This window comes from Delphinus delphis, chromosome 20 (genome assembly GCF_949987515.2).
Source record: "Delphinus delphis chromosome 20, mDelDel1.2, whole genome shotgun sequence".
NCBI lineage: Eukaryota > Metazoa > Chordata > Mammalia > Artiodactyla > Delphinidae > Delphinus > Delphinus delphis.
Window position 1 is genome coordinate 28632869 of NC_082702.1, and position 20011 is coordinate 28652879.

The 20011-nt window shown below is 40.1% G+C and overlaps 2 protein-coding genes across 9 annotated transcripts in view; one reads left to right on the forward strand and one right to left on the reverse strand.

Annotated features, from left to right (window-relative positions):
• Window positions 1-16985, forward strand: part of RBL2 (RB transcriptional corepressor like 2) — a 51628-nt gene extending 34643 nt beyond the window's left edge. Inside the window, exons 18-23 of one of the 4 annotated variants that reach the window (XM_059999087.1) lie at window positions 3840-3911; window positions 4655-4760; window positions 5730-5935; window positions 6550-6714; window positions 9049-9220; window positions 15996-16985. In XM_059999087.1, the coding sequence (XP_059855070.1) occupies window positions 3840-3911; window positions 4655-4760; window positions 5730-5935; window positions 6550-6714; window positions 9049-9219 (720 nt within the window). In that variant the 3' untranslated portion in view covers window position 9220; window positions 15996-16985. Of the gene's footprint in view, window positions 1-3839; window positions 3912-4654; window positions 4761-5729; window positions 5936-6549; window positions 6715-9048; window positions 10342-15995 lie in introns of those variants that run through there. The other 3 variants (XM_059999086.1, XM_059999088.1, XR_009517429.1) reach the window with 3 other exon arrangements.
• On the reverse strand, window positions 10570-19785 carry AKTIP (AKT interacting protein). 5 transcript variants are annotated; one of them, XM_059999094.1, is made up of 10 exons: window positions 19676-19785; window positions 17170-17283; window positions 15794-15999; window positions 13533-13597; window positions 13348-13448; window positions 12755-12843; window positions 12578-12676; window positions 12378-12485; window positions 11523-11583; window positions 10570-11352 (listed from the first exon to the last, which is right to left on the reverse strand). In XM_059999094.1, the coding sequence occupies exons 2-10, from the start codon at window positions 17209-17211 to the stop codon at window positions 11245-11247; spliced, it is 879 nt and encodes a 292-aa protein (XP_059855077.1). In that variant the 5' UTR covers window positions 17212-17283; window positions 19676-19785; the 3' UTR covers window positions 10570-11244. The 5 variants fall into 5 exon arrangements, with proteins under 5 accessions (XP_059855077.1, XP_059855072.1, XP_059855074.1 ...); XM_059999089.1 differs by having other exon boundaries at window positions 10570-11355; XM_059999091.1 differs by having other exon boundaries at window positions 10570-11355; window positions 19672-19777.
• Window positions 19786-20011: the final 226 nt, after the last annotated feature.

Here is a 20011-nt window from a genome sequence, read left to right on the forward strand (position 1 = left end):
TCTATTCAGATTGTCTGTTTCTTCTAGAATCAATTTTGGTAGTGTATGTCTTCCTAGGAATTTGTCTGTCTCCTCTGGGCTTTCTAATTTGTTGGCACACAGTTGTTCATAATATTCCTTTTAGTCCTTTTTATTCTTTGTCAGTAGTAATTTAACAATCTCTCTTTTTATCTTAGTGTAGCTGAAGGTTTATCAATTTTGTTGATTTTGTCAAAGAACGAGATTTTGGTTTCATTTATTATTATATGCTCTAATCTTTATTATTCCCTTCTTTTTGCTTGCTTTAGGCTTAGTTTTTTTTTTTGTTTGTTTGTTTTTCCTGGGTGTGCTGCACGGCTGGTGGGATCTTATTTCCCTAATCAGGGATCGAACCCAGGCCGTCAGCAGTGAAAGCGCCAAGTCCTAACCCCTGGACCGTCAGGGAATTCCCTAGGCTTAGTTTTTGCTCTTCTTTTTTCAGTGTCTTAAGATGAATGGTTAGGTAATTAATCTTTCTTCTTTTTTACTATAGGCATTAAGAGCTATAAATTTCCCTCTAAGCACTGCTTTAGCTGCATCTCATAAGTTATGGTATGTTGTGTCTTCATTTTCATTCATCTCAAAGTGTTTTCTGATTTCTCTTTTGATTTGACTTACTGGTTATCTAGGTGTGTTAATTTCAACATATTTGTGAGTTTCCCAAATTTCTGTTAATGATTTCTAGTTTCAATCCATTGTGGTCAAAAAACACACTTTGTATTAATTACTTCAATCCTTTTAAATTTATTGAAGTTTCGTAGCCTAGCATATGGTCTATCCTGGAGAATGTTCAATATGCACTTGAGAAGAATGTGTATTTTATTGTTGGGTGGAGTGTTCTATAGATGTCTGTAAGGTTTTTTAGTGTTTTTTATAGTGTTAAAGTCTTCTGTTTCTTTGTTGATCTTCTATCTAGTACCCATCCATTATTGAAAGTGGGGTATTGAGCTCTCTAAATATTATTATTGAATTGCCTATTTCTCCCTTCATTTCTGTCAGTTTTTACTTCATATATTTTGGTACTCTGTTATTAGGTGCATGTGTTTTTTGTTTGTTTTTTTGCATGTGTGTTTTTAATTGTTGTACCTTTCTGTTGGATTGACCCATCATCATTATGAAATGTCCCTTTTTATCTCTAGTAACTTTTATTTTTTGTTTTAAAGTCAGTTTTATAGTGTGATATTTGTATAGCCACCCAGCTTTCTTAGGGTTGCTGTTTGCATGATATACCTTCTTTCCATCATTTTCTTTCATATCTGTTTGTTTTAATGTAAAGTGTGTCTCTTATATAGGGAGTGTAGTTGGATCTCTTTTTTTATCTAGTCGGACAATTTCTGCCTTTGATTTTGTTGTTTAATCTATTCATATTTTAACATAATTGTTGTAACTGGATTTACATCTATCATTTTACTTTTTGTTTTTTATATATGTCTCATGTCTTTCAGATACTCTCTTCCTCCTTTACTGCTTTCATTTTCATGTGCATTCATGGCATTTTAATTTCAGTGATGACTTTTTTTTTTTTTTTTTTGCGGTATGCGGGCCTCTCACTGCTGTGGCCTCTCCCGCCACGGAGCACAGGCTCTGGACGTGCAGGCCCAGCAGCCATGGCTCACGGGCCAAGCCGCTCTGCGGCACGTGGGATCCTCCCGGACCGGGGCACGAACCCACATCCCCCACACCGGCAGGCGGACTTCCAACCACTGCGCCACCAGGGAAGCCCTCAGTGATGACTTTTCAACTTTATTTTTCTTAGTGGTTTCTTTGAGGCTTACCATATACTTTTCTTTTTCTTTTTGCTCTATCTCCCCCCATTTTTTTGCCCCATCTTTATTGATATATAATTGACATATCACATTGTATAAGTATAGAATGTACAGTGTGATGATTTGATACATGTATATATTGCATTATGATTACCACCCAGCTACTTTTTCTTGGTAGTAAGAATATTTAAGATCAACTCTCTTAGCAACTCTCAAGTATACAATTCAGTTTGTTAACTATAGTCATCATGCTGCAAATTAGTTCCCCAAAATTTATTCATAACTGGAAATCTGTACCCTTCGATCAGCATCTCCCCACTTCCTCCAACCCCCACATATACATCTTTACTTATGAAAAACAGCTTCAAATTTATAGTAACTGAATGCCAGTGAGATATAGAAGTGTTACTTCTATGTAACTGTTTCCTTTTTGTTATACAGTGGTAGTATTGTTATACATATTATATCCATGAATGTTATAAATTCAAAAACATTGTTATTATTTAATATTTTTATGACTTTTAAAGGAGCTGAGACAAGAAAGAAGTGCAAGTATTTATTTATAGCTTTTATCATATTAACCTTATTCACTATTTACTTATTTACCTTATTTCTCTCTGTTGGTTCCTGGGGATTTGAGTTGTCATCTGGAGTCATTTCCTTAGCCTAGAATAGCTTTCCTCCTAATCTCCTCCTTTGTGCTATTTTTGGCAAATATATATATCACGTTTCTTCATGTATGTATGTTGTTTTATACAATTTTTAAAAAATCAGTTAAGAAATATGCATTTTATACTGCATTTCCAGTTACATAACAATCTTTACCATTGCTCTTTGTTTTTTCACTTGTATTTGAATTTGTGTGGGGTCACTTAACTTTTATTTTTTTATTTTATTTTATTTATTTAATCTATTTATTTGGCTGTGTTGGGTCTTCGTTGCTGCGCACAGGCTTTCTCTATTTGCGGCAAGTGGGGGCTGCTCTTCATTGCAGTGCACGGGCTTCTCATTGCGGTGGCTTCTCTTGTTGTGGAGCACAGGCTCTAGGCGTGTGGGCTCAGTAGTTGTGGTGCACGGGTTTAGTTGCTCCGCAGCATGTGGAATCTTCTTGGACTGGGGCTTGAACGCGTGTCCCTGCATTGGCAGGTGGATTCTTAACCAGTGTGCCACCAGGGAAGTCCTGGGGTCACTTACTTTTATTATGAAGAACTTTCCTTAGTATTTTCATGTAAGATGGTTCTGCTAGCAGCATATTTTCTTTCTTTATGTTTATGTGAGATTGTATTTATTTCACTTTCATTTATGAAAGATAACCTTGTTGGATACTGGATCCTTAGTTTTTACTTTGTCCATCGTCTCATAGCTTCCATGGTTTCTAATAAGAAGTTTTCTGTTACTTTATCGGAGTTTCCTAGTAAGCAAAAAGTTGCTTTTCTCTTGATGCTTTCAAGATATTCTCCCTTTCTTTGGCATTCAGCTTTTTTACTCTATGTCTTGGTATGGAGCTCTTTGCATTTGTCCTACTTGGAATTTGTTAAAATTCCTGGATATATAGATTGTTTTTAAAATAAATTTGGGAATGTTTCTTTATTTCTTTGAACATTTCTTTCAACTCCCCTCCCTCCCCTCCTCCTGGTACTCCCACACTCTCTTGGTGTGCCACATTTCTCTGAAGCTCTGTTAATTTTTCCTCATGCTTTTTTTTTCTCTGTTCTTTGGATTGCACAACTCCATCTTCAGGTTTGCTAAATGTTTTTTGCCAGTTCAAATCTAGTGTTTCATTCCTCTGATGAATTTTTTGTTACTATAATTTTTTATTCTAGGTCTTGGCTCAAATACCATTTATTCCCTCTGTTGTTACTGAATTTTAGTAGATTTTCTTGAATATATATTTCTTCATTTGTTAAATGCCTTTTAGGGCCATTTCCAGAGGCTTTAAATGATGTTTTTTAATATAATTTTCACCAGTTTCACTGGGGAGCAGGTTCACGGACCATCTCATAGTATTATGCTGGAAGTCAAATTCTCTCTCAGAGAACTCTTATTCTTTGCCAGGTCACAAAAGAAGACAAGTCCTTCCAGAATATTATGCGTTGCTATAGGACTCAGCCACAGGCCCGGAGCCAGGTAACTTACTACATTTTCTCTCATGGCTGAAAATAAAGATCAAAGTCTTTGAGGCATACAAAAAAGTTAACTACAGCTGATTCTGTGGCTTTTTCTCCAGGATAAAAAACTAAGGTTCTACTTTAAGGGAAGTCTTTATTTTAATCTTATTTAATTATTGACAGATAGCAACGCATCTTGATTAACAGACAGCTACACATCTTGATTAGTTTAAGTTCTCTTTTCACCAAAAGGTAATGATGTGAAATAACTGATTCCTTTTTAATTCAGGTAATCACAAGATAGATGTAAATTCGGAAGGTGTTTGGATTCTGTGTCACCTTGAATTCAGTCTGGTTTAGGAAACATAATGCTGTACATTTAACCAAAACGGCATTAAGTGAAAATTTAAAACTCATTTTACCTTTAATGCTATTCATTTGTTTCAAGAGGTAGGTAGGTATGTGAGATCTTTGTATTGATATTTGGCTTAGAATGACTTGATTTTACAATTGCGTATTATTACTGCTCTGTAGTATTGTAGGCAGTACTTGGAAGTTGAAGCCTGACAGGCCCTGATGTATATATCCTGTATCTGTTATTTAATAGATATGTAACCTTGGCTGCATTTATTAACCTCCCCTGAGTAGGAAAACTACTACTATATGGAGTTGTGAGAATTAAATAACATGTCAAAGTCACATAGTCTAGGATGTGCTCAATAAATAACTCGTTTCTGTTCCCTCCTCATGACCTGTCTAAAGGTGTATAGAAGTGTTCTGATAAAAGGGAAAAGGAAAAGAAGAAATTCTGGCAGCAGTGACAGCAGAAGTCATCAGAATTCTCCAACAGAACTAAACAAAGACAGAAGTAAGTGGGATCTTTATGAACTTATAAAATGAAATTAAAAGCTTCTCTTATTTTTTAGGCCTAGGACTAAGGATTAATAAATTACTGTTGTAGAAACTATGAAAATATTTTATTGGCAAAAGATTTGTTGGACAATAAACCAAATTCTAAATTTAGTCACAGAGCTGTTTGTCCTTTATCCCGTGGCTTTGAGGCACATTGTGCATAACACTTTTCTCTAGAGGGATTAGCACAGGATGGAGAAGGCAGGCATTTGTTGACTTGAGTTTGAGAAAAATGTGGCATGTCAACAGAAACCATGCTATGGAAACACTATCCTTAATTGTTGGTTTATACCACTTAATGCAGGGCTCAGGTCCTAGAAAGCTTGGTGTAAATTAATGAAAACTACTCAGTAAGCCCTTGCTACATTAATAGCATGGTAGTACAGTTAGTATTTTTTTTTATTAATTAATTTCTTTTTGGCTGCATTGGGTCTTTGTTGCTGCGCATGGGCCTTCTCTAGTTGCGGCAAGCTGGGGCTACTCTTCGTTGCGGTGTGTGGCCTTCTCATTGCGGTGGCTTCTCTTGTTGCGGAGCACGGGCTCTAGGCGCGTGGGCTTCAGTAGTTGTGGTATGTGGGCTCAGTAGTTATGGCTCACAGGCTCTAGAACGCAGGCTCAGTAGTTGTGGTGCACGGGCTTGGTTGCTCTGTGGCATGTGGGATCTTCCTGGACCAGGGCTTGAACCCGTGTCCCCTGCTTTGGCAGGCGGATTCTTAACCACTGTGCCGCCAGGGAAGCCCTGAAGTTAGTATTTAATATCTTATCTGTGCTTTGCTCCTTGGTATGAAGAATAAGAGTGCCCATTTGCTGCTGTTCAGTAAGTAGAGCAGGTAGCCATTCAACCTTACCTTACTGAATTTTCTTTTTAAAAGCAATCTGCACTAGCAGTCTTCCTGTTTAACACTTTTTGTTCCACCGGTTATAGCCAGTAGAGACTCCAGTCCTGTCATGAGGTCAAGCAGCACCTTGCCAGTTCCACAGCCTAGCAGTGCCCCTCCTACACCTACTCGTCTCACAGGTGCCAACAGTGATGTGGAAGAGGAGGAGAGGGGAGACCTTATTCAGTTCTACAACAACATCTACATAAAACAAATTAAAACATTTGCCATGAAGTACTCACAGGCAAATGCAGTAAGTTTGATGAGGATCATTTCACACTTTTTTTCACTTGTGAGGAATGAGGAATCACTTATGTTTGAGCTGCTTCTGTGTAAACTAGTTTTACAAATAATTCTTTTTGTTAAGTAAGACTAAGGAAGTCTCTAACAAATAATGGGCTTAACCAACATAATTTCTACTGTTGTGAAGCATTAAACAAGATGATATTTGGATTCCCTACAAAGTATAGTAATATGAGACAGATTGCATAGGTTCAAATTATCCAAAACTTACCAGTTGTGGTGACCCTGCAAGTTATTTAACTTCCTCTGTATCTTGTTTCCTTATATATAAAATGGGACTAGAAGTAGTCCCTCGCTTATAGGGTTGTTGTGAGGATTAAATTACATAATGTATTTAAAATGCTTAAAACAGTGACTGGCACAAAGAAAGCACTTAGATGTTTGCTATTTATATGGTTTTCTTTAGGTTAAATTTTTGCCGCTAATACATCACTATCTACCATTCATAAAGCTACTGGTTTATTATACCTCTTCACTCTTTCAATAAAAATAACCATTTTCAAAAAAAAAGCACCTGGTTAGAAATTTCGTTTACCTTTCTTAGAAATTTTTTTTGTTAAACAGATGGATGCTCCTCCACTCTCTCCCTATCCGTTTGTAAGAACAGGCTCTCCTCGCCGAATACAGTTGTCTCAAAATCATCCTGTGTACATATCCCCGCATAAAAATGAAGCAATGCTTTCTCCTCGAGAAAAGATTTTCTACTACTTCAGCAACAGTCCTTCAAAGGTGAGCCTAATATAAATCTTGGCCTTTATTAACCCCAAAATGCTTAGGATTCTAGAAACAGGGTTTTTGGGAAACCCTCAGTACTCACATGAGCGATGGGATCTGTCAAGGAAGAGTGACCAGTAAGTCCCAAAGCAGCAAAAAAACAAGGGTTTTGGGGGAGAACTTTAGAGCTGGAGATAGGGTAAGGGATCTGGATTTTCATTCCTCCCATTTCCTATTTGTACATTTGAATATTCTGCTATAAATCTGGAATTTTATTTTTTTATTCCATTTGTAAAACTTTTAAAATTCCGAATTTCAGTTAGGGAAGGAAAATTTGGATCCCTTAACTGATTTATTTACTAAGTGCCTCCTTCTGGGACAGGAAGTGTCTCAGTCTAAGGGGAGAAATGGGCATTTTGGACACTTGGACAGTGTTACATTAGCACAGATTTAAGTGGTAGCATCTGCCTCAGTCTGCAATGGGGAGGGAAGCTTGAGGGAAGCCTTAATGGATGAAAAGTTAGCAGATTGCTGAGGGGTAGAAGGAAGGGCATCCAGGATGGAGCAGATAAGGGAAGGGAAACAAAGTTCTTGAGGCAGTAAGGCTAGATCCCTAGGAATCATATGCTATGTTAAGGAGTGCACCTGCATCTTAAAGGTCCTTAAGTGATATTTGTATTTATAAAGATTGCTTAGGAAAAACACATATATAACACATTGCCTAGACTCTCAAAAAATGCCAGTATCATGAAGAGATAGATGATAGATAGATGGTAGGGAGAGTACTGATCTAGAGTAAAGGAGACTAAACAGACATGACAACCAAATGCAAGGCATGATGACTGATTGGATCCTGCATAGAAAAGCACAGCTATAAAGGATATTTGGGGGACAAGTGGGAAAACTGAATATTTACTTTAACATTAATGTTTATCTTTAAATTTCTATTAAATGTCTTTGGTATTGATGATGGTACTAGATTATACAGACTGTACTGTAAATTTATACATATTAATGTGCAATGTATAAATGTATGTTCTACATTAATGTATATTAATGTGTTATGTATAGTAAGGTACACAATTATACACTGCACAGTATATTCATAATATAATGATGTATACACATTATATACAAATAACATTTATACAATTAGTGTATACAGTTAACAATTTAAGGAATATTCAAGTAAATGGGAGACTAGAGATAGGAAGTGCAGAGCAGACTTAGGGAGGCAAAGAGTAGAAGAGTCAGTCAGAGGAAAGCTTTCTTAAGACGGTTGAAATTTGAGAAGGTGCATATACTGATAATGAAAAACTGGTGGTTTTATTTAAAACCTCAGAAAAGCCTATTATTTCAAAATAAAAGTAAAATAAATATCTAGGATTTGGTTTAAAACAATCTGGGGGGTGAGAAATGAATGAGGGGTATAGATCAAATAAGACTGGCCAAAATTGTTGAAGTAGGGTGATGGTCATGTGAGGGTTCACTATACACTTCTACTTTCCCGTATATATTTGAAATTTCCTATAATAAATGCATATGAAATGTGCTCAGTATGCTTTCCACTAGGAAACATGGACAATGACATTAGCAGCACATGAAAAAAAATTTTTTTAACTACCAGAAAATAATGCAATAGCTAACTTTTGGGGCTTTGGAGAAACTTAGTGCTGAAGGCACCTATAAATAAATCCAGTCTCTCTAGCCCTCTGGCGAAGTTTTTCTCAATCCGAGTTCTTCATGTGAACCAGAGAATGCAGAAAATAATTGGCCTGAATTTTTCTCAGTTCTCCCAAGGATGACATGTAACTAATATCAATACATTCTAGAATTCTAGATCATACTAATAAATTACCTACAATGGATGCCTTAGGGAATTAAGGCTTCTCTTGTGAAATTCCATGGCTGTTAAAAAATGAGTAACACTAGACTGGGGAAAAAATGGCCTAATACTGTGTAAAGTCGTGCTATTTTTTTAAAAAGAAAATGGAAATGTATGAAACTGATTAAATGTGGCATAACAATGTGATGCTCTATAACTTTTGTAAAAAAAAAATCATAAATTTGTGAACTCTTACATTGTGGAAAAGCTTACATCAAAATCACCTCTGGAGCTTGTTAAAAAATAGAAATACTCTGCCTCTATCCCAGATAGTCATCAATGTCAGGCAGCTGAGAAGTGAAATTGGAAGGACATAAAATTTGGTAGTACGTTTCTTTATAAAGATGTTCAAACTCTTCAAGATAAACCGCTTAACTTATTTGAGGTTCTTTGACTTAACACTGAACTATGTGTATTAGAATTTTAAAGTTTTTATATTTATTTTTAACCCCCTGCCCCCCCAGAGACTGAGAGAAATTAACAGTATGATACGGACAGGAGAAACGCCAACCAAAAAGAGAGGGATTCTTCTGGAAGATGGAAGTGAATCACCTGCAAAAAGAATTTGCCCAGAAAATCATTCTGCCTTATTACGCCGTCTCCAAGATGTAGCTAATGACCGAGGTTCCCACTGAGGTTAGTCTGTTGTACTGAAACTGTCTTTTCACAAACTCTGTTTAGCAGCATCATGTAATGCATGCTGGATTATGGGGCCCTTTTCCTTAATCCTTCCAGTATCCTTAGGATATTTTTACTTATCCCAACTGCCTTTTTCCCGACCTTTCAGTGCTTGCCATCAAGGCTGCTTAGAATCCAAACTTGGATTTTTTTTAACTCTTTGGCAAAGCTACTACAAGAATTGCAGAGAACAGAGTGCACTCAAACGTGTGTATAAGAGGTCTCTGTTAGCGTGTTCCAGCAGAGGAACTGTATTTCAGTTCATTCCTACCTGGCCCTCATGAAAAGCGAAAGTAGGTATTTTTGTCCTAAAACACTTGGTAGGAGTGTAAGATTTTTGCATTCCTAAAAGGTGACAAGGTAGAGCGCCCAGATTTGAAGGTCCTAGGTTATGAGTCCAGTCTCCCATTCCCTTTGTGTAATTCTTCCCTCTCCCCATTAGGTGTGGTGCAGTGTGACAAGTGCTTGACTGGTGTGCAGTGTGTGAGTGAACCTGTATAAGAAGTGGCACTTTAGGGCTGTATAAAGCATGATTTTGGAACCCAGATTTTGCTGTATATTTGCAATGGCACTTTCTACAATGTGAACTTCATTAAGTACAAAACTTCTAGGCTGAACTTAATTCAGTATCTTCTTTGATGCTTTTGTACTTTTTAAAAATTGTTAAAGCCCCAATAGCTACCTTTTGGTTTTGGGCATGTGTTTTAAATTCTCCATTTTTTGTTGATAGGGATCAGCTGGCTAGTAAAGAGTTTAAATCAAGTTGAATTAAGAGATTATGAAAAATTATGACCTCTTCCTTTAGGAGGTAGTTATCCAAAAGACGTGTGTCTTTATTAAGGTGATATATTTTAAATATCTTTGGGTGTGTTCCTGGAAGTTTAAAAAATAGATTGGAGAATTTAGGTTTTTATTAGTACATAGTACCATTTATACAAATTAGAAAATGTTAATTTAACAGCTACTGAATTATCTATATATACCTTTATTAATCACTATTGTTCCAGCAGTTTTAAAGTTGAATGAATAATCTTATTAGGGAGAAAATTCAATTGTAAATTGAATCAGTATAAACAAAGTTACTAGGTAACTTCATATTGCTCTGAAAGAAATATGGAACTTACTTACACTGTTCAATTAGAATAGTGTTCTGCAAAAATATTTATAAAACCTCTCAAGATACTTACTGCTACTGTAATTTTATATGAAAATAAGTATTTTTCAATAAAGCACTTATAAATTAATCTTTGTTTAGTTATATTGAGAAAAGGGTATTTAATGTCCTGCATAAATGACAAAGAACAATCATTTATTGGTTTATTGTCTCTACGAAACACATTAGTCATTCATCATTTAAATATCTGACTTCATTAGAAACCGTTTTAACACTTTTTCTCCCTCCTGCCATAAAAATACAATAAGTAATTTGCTTAAAAAAAAAACTATGAACAAGTGTTCTGGTTTCTTCTCACTCACCTAATATGTACCTCAGTGACAGCAGTTTGTATATCAGTAACACAGTAGGCTGAAGACTGAGGTTCAAATGCTCTTCCACTTAAAAGTGCTAATAAGCTATGGAAACTGCTCTCTCTATACATCTCCTCTCCATATCCTAACATATGTACACCTGAAACCACTGATTTAAAAATCATTAGATAGTGCTGAACTCCGCCTACTTCATTAGTTTAAATGAATGCAACTTACCTTTAGCATTATATTCAGAAAAATGCATAAGCCTCCAGGTCCCCAAGAATTTGGAGTACTGAACTAGATAACCACCCTGAAGACACTTCTGACAGAAGTAATGCATTACGTAAAGAGAGGTTTCCAGAACTTGCTGTTAGAACCTAAGCATACACGGACAACACTGACACCAGTCACTGCGCACACCGTTTTACTCTGCAGGCAGTCCTTTGCCATTGGTCAGCTCTACTAGCCCAAGTCCAGCAGGAAAGTGCACGGTGCACCAGATTCGCCAGCTCTTAAGTTGCTACCGTTTTCTCTTCTTTACTGAAAGGTTGTACTGAGCCAGGCTTTACCCATGACAGGCCAGCAACGTGAACACTTTTATTGTGCTGTTCTTCAGGCTTCTTCTAGGCACAATGAAAAACAGACATTAAAAAATGACTGATGAGGGGATTTCAGCACTGTGCAAATTTGTTTCCTCAAAAGTTATTTGTATATACTGAGTAGTCTCCAGTGAAGATATTTTAGAAAGGAAACAGTGAGTTAACGATTTCCAAACTGGTAATCTACTTACTTTCTGAGTTAGCATCTTCTCTCTGGCTTCATCATGTACAGAAGGATTCCATGGAGAAAAGCTTCGGGAAGAGAAAAATATTAAAAAATACCTTACTAAATTTGTTTAACATCCATTGTTTTTTACATTTTTAACCCACTTCCCCTAACAAAAGTTAACAAGGAACAATCTTTAATCAGTTGTCAATACGTAAGTTTTAGACATTATCTAAATGATTTTCTCACAATAACTATCCCTTAGCACTTTACATGGGTTAGCTCATGTAAGCCTCACAACCACCCCTGAAGTCCTATTACTTGAAGAAAGTGAGGCACAGTAAAATTACGTAATCGCTCTGGGTCACCAAAGCCAGTAAGTGCAAAAGTCACTCAGTCTAACCGTAGAGCCCAAGCCCTTGACCACTCCCACTATGCACAGCAACACCAGTGCTGCCCAAGAGCTCAATCGCTTCCGTTTTCAATACTCCTGCAGACACCCTTCCTCAACATAAACTAACACAATGCTCAAGGAACCCATCATTCACACTATTCACACTGTTCAGCTTCCCTCCTTTCACCACATCTGTAAGTTGGTTGGGGTATGGGAGTTTAAGAGGGGCTCCAACTGGAAAGAAAAGTCCTTACATTTGAATGAGCACATTACAAGGATCCTTAGGAAACCAAAGTCATTAAATAGCTTGCTATTGGCACAATGTGTCAGTCCACGTTGAAAGCAGAAATCAAGCTGATACCAAGTTAGAAAGGTTGTAGGCTAACAGATTATACACTTTCCTTTTAAATCCCCATTCTAAGGCCACCTGGAAAACAGCAGCACAGTACTGCAGAGTGTAGTTTATCTTGATAATGTACCACTTACCTAATTGCATAGGGGTCTTCTATTTTAGGTTGGTCAAACAAATGAGCAGTGCACACCTTAACACTGTCAACCACTTTACTTTTAAAAAGCTGAATATCTTTTTCGTACCTGTGTTAAAAGTTTAAATCAAAAGGTTACCAACATAATCTACTTTGCTATCTCTTCAAATTTATCTTACATAACAAAGCAAAGTAACATACAGTACTGCAGCCTCTGGGTTTAGGGGGCTTGCTGTATCAATCTTGTAGAAAACTCTCCTTGCATACATCAATACTTGCCAAATATGATTATAGTTCCGCCTAAAGGGAAATATGGCAGGATTACTGAGGCTTCCTCTTGCTGGCTTATGTCACCACACGAAACTTTTATTTACTAACCTCCATTTTGCAAATGCTCTCTTCACATCCAGTTCACCTGAGGTGGGATCAACTAGCGGGTGAAAGACGGGAATATCAAACACCAAACGCTACATTGAAAGAGAGACACATCCTTTAATGGAAGCAATGGAGCATATTAAACCCACGCGGATAAGTTGTAAAAGAAGCTTCAGGACAAGGCAGTTTTGTTGCTTAAAGTCAAAGAGCTGCCTCAAGAGGGACACCTAACTACTTTCACCATTTTCCTGTAAGACTAAATTTTGCAGTGAAGCAGGGGAAAAGTCGCCCTTCTCTACCACAGCATAACAATCGCAATTCACGTAGTGAGAGCTGTACTACAGCTTCCAGCCTCACTTGCACACCCTGAGCAGAGAAACAAGTAAAGCTGAAGGCAGAGGCTAGCATGGCAAAAGATGCAACAAAGCAAAAAATCCCCCTGAAAGACTACTGAGTAGACAAGACATTTCGGGAAACTGAAATCATAAAAGTATTAGGCCAGGAAAAGAACCAAGAAATCTTTAAAGCCCCTTATACCCTCTTCCTGCAGTAAGGGTCCAAGAAAGAAAAGAAGCCAGACTGTATCCCCAACTTACTGGACAGTCACCATCTGGGTAGTTATCGGGGATGTAAACTGTAAACTTAAATACACCATCTTGATAAAGTCCATGCCGTATGAATATTACTCCAAACCACACTGTAGGAAAAAATAAAAAGAGTTACAGGCTAAGTTTGTGTCAGAGGAACCAAATATGCTATAAAAAGAGCGAATCCTTCTTACTTAATGCAGATCGATAAGATGGCTGCACATAGACACCAGGTAACTTCTGCTTCACAACCAAGGTACTAAAACAGAAGCAGCAGAACAGTGAGATTGCACAGATGGAAACGACATACAGACCAAACCACCCACGTTCATTTTTTGAAAGAAGGAATAGTCCCTTGAAGGGCAGCTGATACTCTAACCATACAGACAGAGTCATCACAATCTCTCACCTGGCCCTGACTGCTGCCTGTTTACTGGTTTCATAACACATGCTTACAGAGAAACACAGCCAAATAAGGGCCCCAGATTAAGAAATTAAAGCTGAACAGGGATACACAATCAAGTTTTCCACCCAGAAATCAGCTTCCCCAAAACACCACCTTGGAAACCAACCTGTAGGTAATTCTGGACATCAAATTTTAGGTCAGTGCGAGTATCTGTACGATTATTGCTTTTGTGACCATGAACAACACATCTTACCCACACACATTTAAAAGCCTTTTTAAAATACAACTTTAGGTAATTAAGACATTAAAATTCCATGGAATTACCCTCATTTGGGGGTCATTTTAAGTTTGAACACCAGTCGGTGCGGCAGTGTTCCTGGTAGAAGGCAGGCAGCCTGAGGCGCTCACACTGTACTCTGCTCCTGAATTTACCCCCAACTCAGACACTTGAACTCTGTGGGCCGTGGCGTGGGAAACGGTGGGTGCTGAAACAAGGGAAGACAGAGGCTGCACTGGCTCTTCTGGGACCTGGTCACCTGACAGCCATTCTGCTCTGTTCCTGTTTTAGCTGAGCTGTGAGCCTAAACAAGTAACACTGTGACCAGACCTTGAAAAGAACAATGTTGACTGAGGGTCTTAAGACACATTAACCTGCCAATCCTGAATGTTACTGCGAAGCAGCTTATTGGACCTCAGCTGTCTGTTTTTATTTATGACCTATTTGCTACCACACTTGTATTTCAATCATTTTAAAGTAGTTATCCCATGCTGTCAACAGCAGCATGGTTGGCAGATGTATCTACTACAGTGAGGTTTGCCAAAAAGGCAATTTTGTGTCCTAATACAGACAGCAGATTTAATGCCACAATAGAAGCCTGTCCAACTCACTGCCTCGCCTCAAACACAGGCTTCCATTATAAAGCTAAAGGGACCTGTGCTACCAAATCACACTCGCCATTTACACTGGGGCCTCAGACCCTCTGACCGTTACAACGTTAGCACAGTGAGAGACGGCTGGAGGATGCTTTTAAAATTAAACTTCATGTACAAAGGAAGTTTTACATGACTGAAATTCAGAATTAATTCTCCAGACGTTCTGCCCACATAACAAATAATCAAATCAAAGGCCATCTGCACTCAATCACTATTTGAGCCCCTCTGATGGGCCAAGCACTGTGGTACCACTACTAGACTCTGCGGAAGTGCCCGTCTGCTCACACTCTACTGATATGTGCAACTTCAGTCCAATTTTTGACTTCTGTGACCAGTCAAGTTCTTACTTACATGGAGCCCAAATCTTTAAAACTTCCCCATAATGGCCTAGTTCTGCCCCTGGGGGTCATACAGAATAAGTCAAATCCCCTTTCTAATGACGGACCTTCAGGTGAAGACAGCTTTAATAAGTACTTTCCAGGTTTTCTCCAAGTCAGTGGTTCCCGTTCCTTCAACTGCTGACTGCCAAGGTCAGGCTTCCTGACCTCCGCCTACTGGGACCATCTCCTCCTGGGACCATCTCTTTTGGGGACCCTCTCCTCAGTCTGTCAGGATAGATGCCTCTTACAGGGTGATCACCAGAATGGAGCACAAACCTCCAGCTGGGTTTGACCCAAGAAAGAATAGATCGCCACCCTCCCACTGTCCCACCCTCTACAACAACCTCTTCAGAGGTGAGTTCCTCACCTCATATAAAGGTAGACCAAAATTAAGTTCCTGGTTGCTTAATAAATCTGTTTCCCCCCCCCTCTTGCTCTCCAAAACAGACATGGAAATTCAAGCACACATTTGCCTTAAATCTTACTTAGCCAAGCTCTCGATAAGAATCATTACTTTTAGAAGAGGATATTTATATAACACCACTTAGGCCTTGGTGAAGAAAGGTGATTTTGCTAGCAATAGAGTCCATCCTATATACATTAAGGCTAATACTGGAGGGGGATGGGTTTGAGCTTTAAGATTAAATGGCTGCTGTTTACTGAGTCCTTCAGAATAAGTTTCATTCTTCACCTTCAAGGGTCATTCAAAAGTTAACCCGTTTGTTTCAGAACTTACAATTCCGCAAGAAGGGAGTATTCCAGGTAGAAAGGTCCGTAAGAAGCATGCGTGCCATTTGCTGACTGTGTTGCCGGGGCAGGAGATGAAGGCTTAGTTATGGGCAAAGCATTTTTGGGAATAGAAGGCAGCTGTTTCTTTGGAGCAGTGCGTGGAGGACTGGTTTTCACATCCCCTGTTAATGTCTTTTCTTCACCATCAGATCGCTATTCAAGATGAAGCGGTGAGAACATTTGTTAGGATGATTCTTAAATCACAAGACTACATGTGATGTCCTTTAGTCTTTGACTGAAAAGCTGGAGTTACTCTTTTACAAGGACATTCTAGCACCATGATCAAGATGACCTGAAAGTCTGTTGAGCAGGCAGGCTATTACAGAGAGCAGAGCAAAGCTGAAGCAAGGCTAAATCGTAAGAAAATTCATGCATCAGCTGCAGCCTATAAAGACAATAAGGCCAATATTTACAGGATTTACTTGAAACGGAGAAAGAAATGGTTTCTCCTGGCGGCCCCAGAAAGAGGGCAAGGGGTTACTACACAATTAGACAAGACTAGAAAGGTCCCCTAGCATTTAGCTGTAGAAAGTCGGGTGCTAAGCATCTCAAAATAAATAGTATAGAGGACTGAAAGCAGTCACTACCTGATGCCACCACTTCGGTTAGAAACTAAGAATGAAGCTGTTCTCTCACTTGCATGGGTCTGATTTTGATCTTGTCCCTAATGGACACGTTTCCACATCTGGACTACCATCAGTATAAACTGTCATTCTTAGTCAAAGACAGAGGGGTAAATGAGTCAGAGGCTAAACTGCCGTCTCACAGGCATCTCCTCGGCTCAAGCGCAGTCAAAGCCTGCGGAGTTAGCTGTCTTAAAAGCGTACACAACATCGTGTACAGGAAAAAGGATTAATAGTGGTGTTCTCTTACACGTGGAATTATGGGTGACATTCATTTTCTTTTTGTTTGTGTATTTTAAGCTTCCCTAAAATGTATTTTATTTAGAAAACTTAAACCAGTGCCCTCAAGTCTGACTTGACCATATTGGACTGGTCTTGCCCAACCAACACTTCTCTAACCATGAAATCTTGCAGTTTGTCAAAAGACTACTACAATAAAGTGTCACAAATTTCATCATGTGTAAATATAACCTAAGTCAAAATAACAGAATTTTGATTACTAGAATGATTTCTATTTGAGATGTGATCTTGGTCTCAGAAACTGACTTTAATCAACCAAATAATTGTTTCCCAAAAGTAAAACCTAAACTAGAAAAACAAGGTAATTTTGTTAACATTATAGGCAACCTTGGTATGAATTATTTTGGCCTCTGGTCTGACACAGATGGGTTTCCTCAGTAAATTTATCAACTATACCTACTTTGCGTACAGAGCTTGTAGACATGCTCCAGAAAGGGTTCATAACGTGTACTCCAAACAAAGAAATTCAGTGGTCTGTGTCATCAAACTCTTCCGTCCGCAGAATTCACTTTACCTTAAAATGAGATGGGAAAACAGAGAAACAGACCAACACCAACAGTTAAGACTTCTGAAATAGTTAAGAACTAAATCTGTATCTCTAAGCAGAAATACAGTATAATGTTATATAACATGTAGTTATAAAAACCTAGGGGGAAAAATCTTTAGAAATAGTTTCCTTCTATACCCCCTCCCTCTCCTGACTCCAATTTCTTTCCCATCTTTAAATGCCGACAGGAATCTGTGTACCAAGTCCTTGGCCAGGATTCAGAATATTCAGTGACACAGTTCAGCTCTGGTGCCAGAAGTGCAAAAGATATGGACTACAGCAGCTGGTACTAGCATAATGTCTAGGCATTTAACTACTGGGAAAGCCAGGTTCAGAATGCACTGTACCCACTGACACAAAAGGTCTATCACAGTTCTCAGGGTTATGGGAATTAAAGATCCAAGGGAGCTGATTTGAGAGTGTCTTAAGTACAGAATGATTCTCTCCCACAAAACTAGCAACCAAAGGCAGAGCATACGAGACAGAGGGGGAGGGAGAACTGGGTCCTGTCTGGACCATCCACAAAACAAACAAACAAAAAACGACCTTTTCCAACTGCTTCAAGTGTGGAAACAGCAGAATTATGCAAAGTGGATAAGAAAGCATGTCTCAAAAGTCACCAAGTCAGTGGGTCATTTACTAAAAATACAAAGGAAGAGGCAAAGGACAAGCAGCAAGCGGAGCGTAAGAACAGTAATTTGTCTGCTCTGGTGACTTCCCCCAGGCTTGGTCATGTTTAAAACAGAGCTCTGCTAAATTCCTACTTGCACCAGTCAACAAGCTGAAGGTGAAAAGGGTAAAAATTTAAAGCAACATTTTACAAAATTTGTAAGAAGCAAATCATTAGAGAAGCATGTACCAAATGTCCCTAATCAGCAAAAATTTGTTTTCTGCCGAGCCTATGACATCCACAGGTGGGTCCCATACCCAACCAGTGCCCATTACTGCTGCTTTGCTTTCCAAGATACAATGCCACCCAATAATTGAATCCAAGTAATGAGGATTCTGGTTCTCCCACCTACCTGATGACTTACATCCAGTAAGTAGCAACTTATTGCTGAGAGCTCTCTGCAAATCTGTCTTTAAAGGTAACTATGATACAAGCCAAAATGGCTGGGACATCAAAACTGTGTGGGTGTGTATGTTCCTGTTTGGTGCAAGTAAGAACAACACTGGTTTTCAGATCCAGAGTAATGTGCAGCACCCAACCATCATCTAGAACAGACCTGATTTAACAGGGAATCCTGTCCCCCTGGGATACAGCGCTCACCACCATGTAAATTTACTGGGGTGGATCAGTCACCTGTAAGGTCCCTTCCAAGTCTAACACGTAAAGATTCTATGACTTTGCCCTTAAGAATCAAATAAAACTTAGTCCCAGTTCCTCCTGTCTTTAAGAAGGAGGTATTGTCTACTGCTGCCTTTGTTTCCAGCGACGACATAATCGAGAAATTGTAGCACGCTTTTCATGAGCAACTACACTCTTTAATAGCTATCTACTTTACCCAGGCACAGTACAGCATTTTTCCAACAGGAGTGACATAGATGGAAGAAAACACAAGGCACGTCCTACTCATTCCGAAACAACTTTAGAATTTCTGCTGGTCTGGTCGTACAAACAACACATGATTGTCTCTTTATATCATACAGCTGAGAAGTCGTAGCTCGGCCCTATAAGAATGATCCGCACCTGTCCTGAGCCAAAACTTAAGAGACGGGCGGTGCTTACCTCCTATGTACCATAGTTCCTAAATAGGCACATCACCCCGAACAGCCTTAAATTCCATGTTAAGAGGCGACGGAGCAGGGCCCAGGGAAAAGATGAAAACAGCCTCTGCCCCGTCTCTCTGGGGAAAGCCGGGACGGGCACCCGCGCCCGGGGCGGAAACCCATCTCCGCGCACGCAGGGAATCTGGACAAACCTGTCTCGGGATGATGCAAGGCAGGAGCCAAATCCCGACCTCGCAGATAGCTCGAGGCCGGCCAGGCCCGCGAGACCCTCTGGTGGGGGGCTGCGAGCCTCGGACGCCCCCCTCAACCTGGGAGCGGGGACAGAGCCGGGAGTGGGGAGCGGGCCGAGGAGTGCGGGCCCCGGACGGGGCGAACCGGTCCGGCTCACCTCCCCTCCTCAGGCCGGCCCGGCCCCGCTCCCGGGCAGCCCCCAGCGCCAGGCCCCGGGCCCCGCGGCGGCCGGTGCAGCAGGTGCCTACGAACGCGGACAGGTGCCCAGCCCCGCCCCCGTGTCCCAGTGCGGCCGCCGTCGCTACGGAGTCGAGGGCCCCTGGTAGGGTATACAAATGCCGGCCCCGAGGACGCTGGCGGTCCGCGTTTGAGGACTCGACATCCCTCGCGTACCTACCACCGGCCTGGCAGCGCACCCCACCTCGGTGTTTTTAATGCAGTGCTCCCGGCTGCAGAGCGCCGTCGCGGCCCCTCAGCATCTCTGGCCGCAGAGCCAGCCCAGCCCCTACCTACTCCCCGCCCCGCCCAGCCCGGCTCCCAGCCTCCGGCTCCGCCCCTTGCCCCCCTCCCTTGGACCCGGACGCTTCCGCCCAGCCTCGCGGCGCCGAGTGGCTCCTACACCTGTCCGTCAAGGACGTTCTTCCGGGGGCGTTGGGGCGGCAGCACTAGGTCCTGCCAATCAAATCTGCTCGGTTCGGGTGGGGCCGCACTTGACCCTCCCCTTACGTAACAG

Excerpts from the sequence above, each read along its gene's own strand:
- AKTIP (XM_059999089.1), bottom strand. The coding sequence starts at position 17,211 with ATGAACCCTTTCTGGAGCATGTCTACAAGCTCTGTACGCAAA. Across the intron at positions 16,000-17,169 it reads CTACAAGCTCTGTACGCAAA|CGATCTGATGGTGAAGAAAA; the intron begins GTAGGTATAGTT and ends CATCTTGAATAG. Across the intron at positions 12,677-12,754 it reads AGAGCATTTGCAAAATGGAG|GCGGAACTATAATCATATTT; the intron begins GTTAGTAAATAA and ends ATTTCCCTTTAG.